This window comes from Bombina bombina, chromosome 1, assembly GCF_027579735.1.
Source record: "Bombina bombina isolate aBomBom1 chromosome 1, aBomBom1.pri, whole genome shotgun sequence".
Taxonomy (NCBI): Eukaryota; Metazoa; Chordata; class Amphibia; order Anura; family Bombinatoridae; genus Bombina; species Bombina bombina.
In genome coordinates, this window is record NC_069499.1 from 475,067,212 (window position 1) to 475,080,579 (window position 13,368).

The following is a 13,368-nucleotide window of genomic DNA, read 5'->3' on the forward strand; positions in this document are numbered from 1 at the left end:
TCTTTGAGAACCTATCCAATTGGCTGGAATCCCTATTACAACCCCTGGTATATAAGTTACCATAATTTTTAAGGGATACCAAACATCTCTTAAGGCTGATGAATGACCACACCTGGAATTACAACATGGGTTGGCTCACTATAGATGTAGTGGGACTGTACTCCATTCCACACGATAAAGGATTAGAAGCCACCAAGTATATGCTGGATACATTCAGCAACTATTCTAATGATTTAAAACAATATATTCTGAGAGTCTTGGACTTTCTATTAACACAAAATTATTTTTAATTCTCAGGGAATTTCTATTTACAAAGGCAAGGCACAGCTATGGGGGGCCAAATTTGCCCCGGCCTATGTGAATATTTTCATGGGCTGGTGGGAGCACTCATATCTATATGCGGACCAAAATCCTTTTCTTACATCTATTACCAGCTATAAGCGGTATATAGATGACCTTTTGGTTGTGTGGTCTGGTACACAGGATGATAGTGAACTTTTTGTTAACTATCTTAATGACAATGATGTCGGATTAAGGTTTACATTTTCCTTTGAAAAAAACATGATTCCTTATCTAGATGTAACTTTGACAGGACTCCCAGATGAGAATAGGGTTAGTACATCGTTGTATGTTAAGCCTACATCATCAAATACTTTCCTACATGCGAGTAGCTGTCATCCTCCGCATACTAGCTATGGGATAGTAAAAGGCCAGTTCTTAAGATTACAAAGGAACTGTTCTGAGGATGATAGCTTCACACGTGAATGTGAAAAACTGACCAACAAATTCTTAGCATGAGGATACGACAGAGGTGTTGTACATAAAGCATTAAATGATGTCAGCCAGAGAGAAAGAGTGTCTTTGCTTGAGGATGGGAGCAGGCCAAAGAAGGTGAGACAAAAACCTACTTTTGTGACTACCTACAGCTCCCAATACTACTCGATATGTAAAATCCTACCCAAAAATCTGCCACTTCTTGATTAGAGTTTGAACACTGCTGATTTGCATTCTCAATTCCTTGGATATCTTTTTATATCCCTTTCCTGTTTTATACAGTTCAGCTACCTTTTTCCCCACAGATCCTTTGACAATTCTTTTTCTTTCCCCAAGACTCAGAATCCAGAAACGTCAGTGCAGCACTGGATGAAAGATGCAAGGGTCTGTCAGGAGTCCAGAAACTCATTGACCTTTTATACACACACACTAATTACAAGCAAACAGATCACAGGTGAGGATGGTTACCTTTAATAGCCATTCAACCCCCTTTGTGTCAACTTGTGTGCATGTTATCAGGCCAAAATCACCAGGGTATGTAAACTTTTGATCAGGCTCATTTGGGTAGTTTCTGTTGTCATTATGATTTAAAACGAGTAAACACAGTTGATTGATAATAAATGGCTTCAGCCAAGCACTAACCATGAGTGAAAGAAAAGTGTTTGTGTATCATTCATATTCTCTGAAAAATGGCCATGAAATCATAAATTCTGCCAGGGTATGTAAACTTATCAGCACAACTGTATATAGTGTATATATATATATATATATATATATATATATATATATATATATATATATATACACACACATACACTATATCATGCTGGTATTGATATTTAAAGCTAGGGTAAGGCTTAGCATTAGGGCTAACAATTGTGTAAGGGTTAGGATTAGCATCAGGGTAAGTCTTTGTGGCTGCAATATGACTTCACTGCTAAACTATTATTGATAAAAAAAAACTCTGCTTCAAGGCTGCCAACCCCAGTACTCACAGAGGAGAGCCGAGAGCGGTTGAGGAGCGCCAGAGCGGGATGACACACACACGGCACACTATCTGTCTTGAGCAAGAGGGATGAGTGGTGGGTGAGAGTTGACAGAAGCCCGTGCTTTAGGGACCAGATCCAGATGGAGGAGGAGCTTATACCGGCACTAACTGCTGGCACAATACTGTTACTCCTAAGAGGCCGGAAACGGTCCTGCTGCCTGCTGGGAGTCCTAAGTTGCGGATCTCCAGGCTCTTGTGGCCGCAAATGGTTTATGCAGCCTTTTGGACTCTGTAAGTTCTGCCACTGATATGTCAAAAAAAAAAAAAAAAACACGGCTCTGACTGAGCTCTCCAATTTTGCGCCCCACTACTGTTGCACCCTAAGTCGGTTGCCTAGCTAGCCTATATGCAAGTGCCGGGCCTGCTCATGGCCTGAATACTACCTATATAAGGTGACCTTGAGAGGTTCTATCTGTAACAAAATCACAGTGTGAATATACTGTTGGAGTTCACAGGAAGTGGTTATCTGGCTAGAATAGAATTCACAGCTCTTAGTAGGAAAACAGACATGTTGTATCTGTTGACCAGTATAGGAAACAAAAATAATGCCTCTAAATGTGAGTTAATTATGTTCTGTAAATATTGGTAAAACGGTAACCAAAGACCAATACCTTATGATACCGAGGACCTAGGTCAACGGTCAGTATCTAATACCTATACTTTATAATTACTGATGATGGTACTAAGTCTAAGGTTTATACCAGAGGGCATATATGTTTGCTATCAACTGTGTAATAAGTGATGTCCCTAAATATGAATAGTTATATTTTAACTCTGGAAATACCAGAGACCTATATCTGTTAACTACCTGTGATAAGGCAATAATATATAGAATCAAAATACTCTGGAAATGCCAGAGACCTATACCAAAGGAACAATAATGATGTCTCATGAAGTGGAGTTAAACGGACATAATACTCTTATACTGCATTCGTTTCAGGTGATTTATCATATATGTAAAAAGCTGACAGGAAAATATCACCTGAGCATCTCTATGTAAAAAAGGAAGATATTTTACCTCGCAATCTCCTCAGCTCAGCAGAGTTAGTTCTGTGTAAAAAGTTATAATTCAGTTGCTGAAAAGCTGCAGGTAAAAAAATAAAAAAATGAAGAAATGAACTGCAGCCAATCAGCATCAACAGTGCTGAGGTAATGAACTCTTTTTACTGTGATCTCATGAGATTTGACTTAACTCTCATGAGATTTCATAGTAAACTTCCTTAAATTGAATAGGAAAATAACATGAGAGTGCACGAGGCTCAATCCCTTAGCTGTCCCGGGACAGACATAATGATTTGTTGCTTAGAAGTCCTTTACAATGGGATGTGGCTACTGAGGAACTTTTGAGGTAAAATATCTTTCTTTTTTACATAGAGATGTTCAGGTGAAATTTACTAGTCAGCTTTTTACAGCTATGCTGCATCACTTTCAAGTGTTTCAACATTTGGGTATCATGGCCCTTTAAGTGTTATTCTCTGTTAATATCAATGACACAGTAACAAGAGACCTATACCTTTTAGTACCAGAGACCTGTGTCAAAGTCCTGTATCTAATGCCTATACCTTTGGTTACCAATGATAATCCTATTTACAGAAGGCAAAGCTTATACCAGAGGGCATTATTGGGTTTATAATAAGAAATGCATCTAAGTAATAGAATCAGAATTCTCTGGAGATACCAGACACCTATTTACCTTTTAGTTACAGGTGATAGTACTGGGTAGGGAAAGTCAGAGACTCACATAGATTATGTGGACAGTCCAGTATCTGACTGCTTCCAAGTCAGTAAATTACTCTCTGGAAATACCAGAGACCTATACCTGTTAGTTTACCATGATAGAGCATAGATATAAAGAGTTATAAATTGAGTGGGCTGTCTAGTATCTGATAAAATGTGCTTCTAAATTAGTCATTTTCTCTCTGGGAATACCAGAGACCTCCAGAGACCTATACCTGTTAGCTTACACAGGGTTAAATATACTTTAAGTTTCTCCTGCTATTTTCCATAGAGACGCAAGTCTGAGCTTCGTGTATTTGAAATTAGCATAGGGTAATTAACACTTTGATGATAAGGGCCACATTCCCTGAGAATTTTTGTATATTCAAATATCAGTTCAGACTGAATGTCTGTTGTCTACAGGGGGCATTCTGAATTAGGTAAGTATCAGGGCAATTATTTTAATTGAGTTATTTAGAAATACATCAAAGTGCCGTCTGTATATCGAGTGTAGAGAGGGGTCTGGGCTGAAAAGTCTGATTTTAGAATTTAATGCAACTTACATTAGCCAGATTTTCATACACAAATTAATTATCTCTCTACATCGTATATGTATGTAAATATATATTACATAATGTCACTCACCTATTCCCTGACAGTATATAACATTATTTATAAAACCAGGGGCACTTTCATTAAAGTATTTAAAGACGCTTCCTTTTTAAAATATTTACCAATTAGTGATGGTAAACATTGTGTCGTTCCTCCGCCCGCATCTCATACCCGCATCTCATACTTTATTTCTGTCTTGGATGAGGAATCCAGCTACATGCAATGGTTGCATGCCCCACATGGCGTCCAGCACGTGCAATGTTTACCATGGCTGGAGACATGCAATATTTACCATCACTAAATGGTAAATATTTTAAAAAGGAAGAGTCTTTAAATAGTTTAATGAATTAAAATGCCCCTTGTTTTATAAAAACAATTACATAATGTAGAATAAAGTAGTAAAGTTTACAAATCACTTTAATAATGGTAGGAAGGTGTTCAGGAGACTCAGCTCCTAAGCCAAACTGCAAAACAAAGCAGGAGACATGTAAGCTTCACATCAGAAGCACAGATAACGCTCAGTAGTATGAAATAATGTGTGCAAAAAACTTGACAGTCATAAGGGAATTTAGAATGCCAAAACTCATCATGCACATAGCCAAGGACATACGTGTGCTGACCCAACGTGCGTAATCCAGCTGAAGCGCAAAAATAAGTGTAAAATATCTAAACAGATGTATGCTGTCTCAATAAGCATTAAACCAATGTACGAAATCCTGTCGTGTATAGACCTGAAGGCCGACTCACAAAATTTAAACTGTGTGCCAAAATCTCGATGTGCACAATACAGCAAGGGGAAAAAGTTAAAGATTCTGTCCCAGGGCCATATACTTTAACAAATATATATATATATATATATATATATATATATATATATATATATATATATATATATATATATATATATATATATATATATATATATATGACAATATATGCCCATAATAAGGATAGTGTGTCTAAATGTTAAAAAATGATTCTTGCCAATATACAATCGTCCACCAGCATACAACCAGTAGACAGCCAAACTAAAACATATCAGCAGAGGTTATGAAATAGGAATTATTGTAGATCAATAGAAGGAGGCAAAAAAAACCTGCGCCCAATTATGGAGGGTCTGTGACAGATTTCCCAAGAGGTGAAAAGAAGTTACAAACCATACCCCATATACATCCCTCTGACAAACGCTGTACTCTGAGGGGAAACTGGGCCTCAATATAGACTGAGAACCCCTCTCTCTGAAGAATCAAATGACATCTTCATTCTGTGACCACATCCAGCAGAGGCAAAGTAAAGATTGGGGTACCTGTGAGGTGGGAGGGGTTTTACAGAGTTCTTGGGGTTTGGGAATATTTTCCTTCTCCTAGTGGTAAGCAAGAGTAATTCCCAGGAGTAATGGATCATGGACTCTCACCACCTGTATGAAAGAAAGTGTTTTAAATATGTACATGAATATTTTTTATCAGTGTATATATAAATGTAACACTATTTTAACCCTTTGGCTGCTAAACCATTTCCCACCTGTGTGCTAAGCTGGTTTTGAGTTTTTTTGTTGCAGTTCACGTTTAAACGCTTTTAGAAGAAAAGTTTGTATGAATAACTTATACAAACTATATATTGTCTTTTTAAGCAGACCCAGCAGATTTAAAATATACTATTATTATATGTGTATGTATCATCAGGTTTAAAAAATAGCGCATAATAATATGTAACTTTATTTTTCTAAGCTCTATCATCAAAACCTGTGTGGATAAATATTTGTAGTAGATAACCTGTCTGAAATAAGCAGAAATTAAGAACATGTCACTGTTTTTTTCCCACAGTTTTATTGCAGGCATGTCAATTTGATAAATTATCAAAAACAGCATCTTTGAATTTACTGTACTGTGTTCAGCAATTAAACAATTCTAGCCACCTGAGAGATTAAAATAGGGTACACAAAGCACACATTTGCAGAAAGTACACCCTTGGTGCATCAAATGAGGGTCTACAAGTATTTCTAGCATGAATTTGGGGTGCACAGCAATTAATGGAATAAGTTGCATTGCTTAAAAACAATAATACTACTAAGCAAAGAGCCATATTCCACATATTATTACATTGTCTATTTTTGTACTAGCAATACATGTAGCCCCTCATTTGATGCACCAAGGGGTGTACTTTCCAAAAATGTTTTCTTTGTTTAATGTATCTTAGTTTTCCAGGTTTCTACAGCTGTCTGACTGCAGACATAACCCATGTTTCAAGATATTCATGTCTGCAATTAAACAGTTCTAGCCAGTGACGTGCGGTGAGGTCAGAGGATGGTGAGGCACTGGCTGTGATATGCCAGAGAAACGCATATATGAACCCGACAAAAACAGCTTACATTTACGATTAAATAGGCAGGTTGAAGGTCTAATTTACTGCTATTATTAAATTTGCTTCATTCTCTTGGTATCCTTTGTAGAAGGATATGCAGCAATGCACTACTGGGTGCTAACTGAACACATTAAATGAGCCAATGACAAGAGGCATACATGTGCAGCCACCAATCACCAGCATTGCTGCTCCTTAGCCTATCTATGTATGCTTTTCAAATGATACCAAAAATGAAAGAAAAATAGATAACAGAAGTAAAATGTAAAGTTGTTCAATTATTATTTTTTTTATCTGAAACAACATATAGTGGCAGCTAGCAACTAGTGTAGTATATGTGTGTATTAGTTTTCAATAAGGGATACTAAGAGAACAAATCACATTTGAAAATAGAAGTGAATTTAAAAGTGTCTTAAAATGACATGCTCTATCTCAAACATTGAAGTTTTTTTTTTTTACTTTCCTATCCCTTTAAGTAACACATTATTCTCTATTAGTTTTTATCCTTCCTTACAAAGCAACTGCAATTGTATTTCTTAAAGGGACATGAAACCCTATTTTTTTCTTTCATAATTTACATTACATTATTGAACATACAATTTTTTAAAACTACTTTCCAGTTTACTTCTTTTATGTAATCGCCTTCATTCTCTTTGTATCATTTGTTGAAGGAGCAGCAATGCACTACTTCTAACTGAACACATGGGTGAGCTAATGACAATTGGTATATATATATGCAGCCACCAATCGGAAGCTAGAACCTAGGTTCTTTGCTGCTCCTGAGCTTTCCTAGATAAACATTTTAACAAGAGAAGGAAGCAAATTAAACAATAGAAGTAAATTGTAAATGTTCTAATTAATTGTAAACCTGATCTGAATCATGAAAGAAAAATACATACATACATACACTAACACCTCTAGGACTGAGGATACACACATAAATTGACACCTCTAGGACTGCTGTCAGACAGAGAAGGAGCGAGCTGCACTTAGTGTAATGGCGCGGTCGGGCCAGACTGTGACTAGACAGCTGGCCAGATGCGCTCTGTGATAAAAACAGACCCGCTCAGTAGAGCAGAGAGCGGGTCTGAAAAGCAGTCTTTTTTAATATAAATTCACAGGCACTATTAGGTTGAATAAAGCTAGCGCTAATATAATGTTATATAATTTTGCACTATGTGCAGAATTATATAACATTATTTTATAGATTTACTGGCCCTTTAAGCAGCAGCACCACTGGATATCCATATTGCGTAATGGGAGGGCAGCTGAATGGCTCAGTCTCTCCATTGCGCAACATGGATATGGATAGATTGCAGGCAGGCAGCCTTGTATCATGGAGGCGGAGTTGGCAGGGGGGGGTGGGGGCTTACCTTAGGGTACATTAAAAAAAATATATATATATATATATATATATGTTTATAATGATATATATATTATATATATATATATATATATATATATATAAATGTAAACTTTAAAAAAAAAAAAATATTAAACAAAATTTTTAAAAAAGTGTAATACACACATAGGACAGGGGAGGCTCTGAGCCATCGTTATCACCTGAGTGGGAAAATTTGCTATGGCTCAGAGCCGTCATTAGCACTCAAATGGTTAATGTACGTATGCTGTGCTTGGTGCAACTTTTTTTTTTACCCCTTACACTTTACTCAAGGTCTTCACTTGCGCTAACCCGAAGAGTGCAATTGTTTGTGCTCGAGCGCACCAGGTTACTTTTAATTTATAATTTACGCGCACCCGCAAAATTGCTTATCTCGACCTGCTCTAACTTTAGAGTGCCACTTGTAATCTAGCTCTGAATTTGATGATAGAATTATATCAGATTTGTATTTTTTAAAATTGCATTATCTATCTGAAGCATCACAATTTAATTTTGAGTTGTATCTTACTTTCAGAGCATTCTTTCAAGCAGAAAGGATGAGTTATATATTGGAAAATTAGATAACTAGGAAGGTAGTTTGTTTTTGTTTTCAGAAAAGGAGGAATACCAGCATTTACAATATTCATTATCATCACTATTTGTAAAACACTACTTTACAAAGTGTTTATAGATTAGTGTTACAAAAGTTGTAAGGACAAATACATTAAATAAGATTAAGAATGTCTAAAGCTAGTCAAAAGGATGAATTTACAACAATAATGTTTATACAGAACAATTAAGATAGGCTGAATCTTCAGGATTATTTTTTCACCTTAAATGTCCCATGAAGGGTATTAAACGATAAGGAGTCATTAAAATGATTCCCTGTATTACTATTAGCAAATAAGTATGTTTACCTCATCTTTAGAAAGCTGTTTGTCATTGTCCAAATCTATTTGCTGAAATGCTTCAACGCTGCGGGGTCCTTTGCTAATTCCATACAGTTCAATTTCGAAAATCAGTGTTGCGTTAGGTGGAATTTTCTCTTTAAAATAAATGAATAAAGCAATACTGTAATACTGATAAAACAATACAAATTAGCTCCTATGCAGTTATTACGAATATTTGGATTCATATTGATTGAGGAATTTGAACAGAATAACAAACAATGTCTGCATGATGCATTTTACAATCGTTAAAAAAACATGTTCTATGTATTTTACCATGTTATATAATTGAATCTGCACAAATATAGAATAAGATTGAATTGTATTTGTATATATTCATTAATGTGCAAAGTGACAACACATTCCATAGGTTTTTTTATACCCTAGGTTTAGACGTATAGTGAAATGCAAGACTAAGGATAAGGAGGTCTCACTTATTAAATAATATAACATATTTTATTAGTGATACTCTATGCTCTGTAACCAATGCTTGTGGGTAATTGGTTCAACTGTAAAATTGACAACAACCACCAAAATTAAACATACAAGATTGTGATTATTATGTCAGTGGATATCAAAAGGGACATAAAAGTCAAAAAGAAAAATGTTGTGAATTAAAAACAACATACAATTTTAATAAACTTTAAAAAAAAATTCAATTATGACATTTACTTGGAGGTCACTTTAACTCTGTGTTTAACCCTTATGAAGGGGTTAAATACGTAGTTATATGCAAACAACGGTTCAATAATACAATGCCCACATATTAGAGCTTTTTTTTTTTACACGTTTATGTCCCTTTAATTGATATCTTCAGATAACAGATGCAGTGAAAAGGTGTCTATTCATAATCACTAAATAAATCATTTGTATAATGATCTATTCAAAGCAAAGGTTAGCCTAAATAATATGCAAATGTATTTTTTTAATAATATTGTTTTTAAATATTTAATATTAAATATTAAAGAAATAAGTGTAACATTTAGTCTTAGTTATCTTCTCTTCTTTGTTGAGGCCAGTTAGGGACATTTATAAATAAGATACTGCAAAAACAATCTTATAGACCAAAATGTATCAAGGGGGTCTCAGCCCCATCGGCCATTAGCAACCCTATTCTCCACCTGTTATGTGGTGGTATCAATCTCCCTGCACTATTCCCACTTTTCCGACCCTGCCTGCACATGATTGGCTGTGCATGGGCAGGCAGGGCCGGATTGGGCAGCCGGGATACCGGGAAAAATCCCGGTGGGCCGGCAGCTCAGCTGGCCCTGGGCTGGGCTCAGCCTCAAGCTGGCTCAGCTGCTGCAGTAGAGAGCAGAAATTATTTAGCAGCAAATATTTTGATAATGCAACGAGGATATACTGTATATATTGTGATTACGGATGGTATAATACTAACAGTCTAATAATATTAATAACCCCTCTGGCCGGCCCACAACGCAATTTAACCCGCGCTACTACCAAAAGCCATTCAGACCAGGGCCGGATTGGGCAGCCGGGATACCGGGAAAAATCCCGGTGGGCCGGCAGCTCAGCTGGCCCTGGGCTGGGCTCAGCCTCAAGCTGGCTCAGCTGCTGCAGTAGAGAGCAGAAATTATTTAGCAGCAAATATTTTGATAATGCGACGAGGATATACTGTATATATTGTGATTACGGATGGTATAATACTAACAGTCTAATAATATTAATAACCCCTCTGGCCGGCCCACAACGCAATTTAACCCGCGCTACTACCACAAGCCATTCAGACTGAGTCTGTGTCTGTTTGTCATTAACACGCTCAGCTCAGTCTGTGGCTGCATCTGCATGAGGCCAGGGAGGAAATTGGAATGTGGGAGTGGGCCGGGCCAGCCTGCCCCGGCTTATGTGACGTCACGTCACACCAAGACTGAATTGACTGACTGTGGAGGGAGCCTGGCATGGGAGCGTCAGTGAGCCTTGAGTTGCAGGCCCCATGGGGCCGGGTCACGTGTGGTAGGGATACAAACACGGCCGGCCGGTAAAAAAATGCAGAGGCAGAGTCTCAGAGAAGTGAAGTCTGTTGTCTGTTGATGTGAGTACCACCAGCTCGCCTCATGATTTAAATGGAAAGCGTTTGCCCCTCTTGCCCTCTATGGACGTTATTAGATGGAACAAAGAACAAAACGCAATACTTTCACTTGAATGGCTTTTGAAATGAAGTCTGAGCATTTCTGCCCTTGATGCACGGCTGATGAGTTATAGTTTGCAATTTACCCACAAGTGCACAGGTTCTCCCCTACCCTCCTGAATGCTGGACACACTGGCAGCCTGCACATTGCTATTTTTATTATTATTTATCCATGATCTGAATACTAATGAAGTAAATCAATTAACAAATCCACTGCATTGTTATTTTGATTTCTAATTGTTATAGACTCTCACACCTGTCTCATTTTGTACTCACAAAGGAGTTTTTTTGTTAGCATTTAATGACATATCCATGGTTCTTCAGTGCATTTGTACTGTAAGCTTCTTCAATTTCATATGCTATAACTGTAGATACATATATTTATATCAGCTTTAAATACAATTATATTATTTTAAATGGTGTTTCCCTACTTGGCTGTTTTAGTCTTTACAATTGTAATTTCCCATCATGCATAACTTGGCAAATTGCCAATAACGTATGTAATTAATAATTACTACAGTTCAAGGGCTGTTTTAAAATAGTTTATTAACTGTACTGTTTTGGCAGTTAGATACTACATTTATGCTGTGTATAGCCATTATTTAATTAAAAAAAAAAACATGGTCACAATATATATATATATATATATGTGTGTAAGTAAATCTAATGCAAGGATGGGCAACAACAGGCAGCCTTTAGAATAAGTATGGAGGTTTGTGTTTGTATGCATTATATATACAGACAGATCAGATGAGATCCCTGGACAGTGTATACAGACATTAATAATCCTGAAAGGGATTTAAGATTTTATTTTATTTTTTTACTGCCTGCTCTAAGTAGTTAGAAGCATTTTTGCATCATAAAGAACAGCCTATTTGGGGTTTATAAGCATAGAAATAGAATATACTGTTTTGTTTTGTGTTTGTTTTTTTCTCCCTAAATTGTGTTTGCAAAACATGTGGTTGCCATGATATAAACCTAACGAGATGCTGAGTTCTACAGGCTGCTGTGCTAGGCATTTACGTTTTTTAGCTTATGCATGGGTATTTTGTATTTTATGTATTGTTTGTTCATTCAAATCTGCCAATCTAGCTGTGTTTTATACAATGGGAACAGAGCCGGGACTGGGGGCGTGGCTGTGCTGGAGGGGGCGTGGCTTTGCTGGAGGGGGCGGGGCTGGGCTGGTCTATACAAATTTCCAGGGCCGGTCTGATTTCCCAGTCCGGCCCTGTGGGCAGGGTTGCACACGAGAGCACATATACAATGATAAATGCAGGCAGCAGATTGCTGCCCACCAGTGGTGACGCAGCGCGGACAGGGGTGAGGATGTACGCCCCTGTCCTCCAGTAGTATGATAAAGATAAAGGTTCCATAAATATATCATAAGTGCCCCCTAGCTTACATGCAAAAATATAAAACATTTATTCAAATTGTAAATTTAAAAAAAATAAAAATAATCATCAACCCCTTAACCCATTGGCTATGACGTACATATATGTTGAAGCTTCAGGAAGCTCCAGCAGTCTCAGTTGTAAAGTAACAGCTAAGACTGCTGTTCCTGAGCTGCAGGCAATCTGTCCTCATAAGGTAATAGAGCATGATCTGTGCTCCGTTACCATATGAGTGCAGATTGCCATATTGTTACAGATAGTGATACAGTCTGTGTCACTGTCTGCCTGTAATGATCTCCTTCAGTGCCAGTGGGAGGTGCTGGAGGGAAGGAAGGAGTTGGGTGGGCGGCACAGAGGGGGGGGGGAGAGGGGGGGGAGTGGCCCCACACTGCAGAAAGTAAAGTTTGGATGGGAGAAGGAGGGAAGGGATGCTACACTGTAGAAAAAAAACAACAACAACACACAAACATGATTGCAGGGAGGGGGGACCCACTACTCTACAGATAAAAAAATAATAAAAAATAATAAAATTAATACCCATGGAGAAAGCTGAAACTCTGGTCTTTATCAGTGCACTGAAATCATTTTGGCTACTTTCTTCATTGCCAGTTCTTTCCCTCATAATCAACAGGCTCAGTACACTGGAGCAGAAAAAAAAACCTGCTGCGTTTAACCCCTAGCTACTTGAGAGGAGTTTTAGTGTGCACTAACATTACAGCCCTTTTTGGTAACCATGAGGTTAAATGCTATCCCTTTCTAACTACAGCGGGCAGTAGGTTATGTGGGAGGAGCTATTGCTCCGTGCTTCACTACTTCCTCCTCCCAATGTTGCTCTCATGATTTAACCTATATGGATCCTCCAGGATGGCACTTAGATAAGACTTCTGCAGAAGTGATTCCCAGGTCTGCACTCTACTCTGAATTCTACTTTAATTTACAAAGGTCTAATTTGAATGTAGGGCTGTCTTTAAATATGTGTAAAGGTATTTAAA

General features: G+C 37.4%; 1 protein-coding gene across 2 annotated transcripts in view; it reads right to left on the reverse strand.

Moving 5' to 3' along the window:
* FKBP7 (FKBP prolyl isomerase 7) overlaps window positions 1–13,368 on the reverse strand; it is a 98,681-nt gene that overhangs the window by 64,162 nt on the left and 21,151 nt on the right. For both annotated transcript variants that reach the window (XM_053698508.1, XM_053698509.1), the window contains exon 3: window positions 8,807–8,934. In XM_053698508.1, coding sequence (XP_053554483.1) covers window positions 8,807–8,934 — 128 coding nt within the window. The remainder of the gene's footprint in view (window positions 1–8,806; window positions 8,935–13,368) is intronic.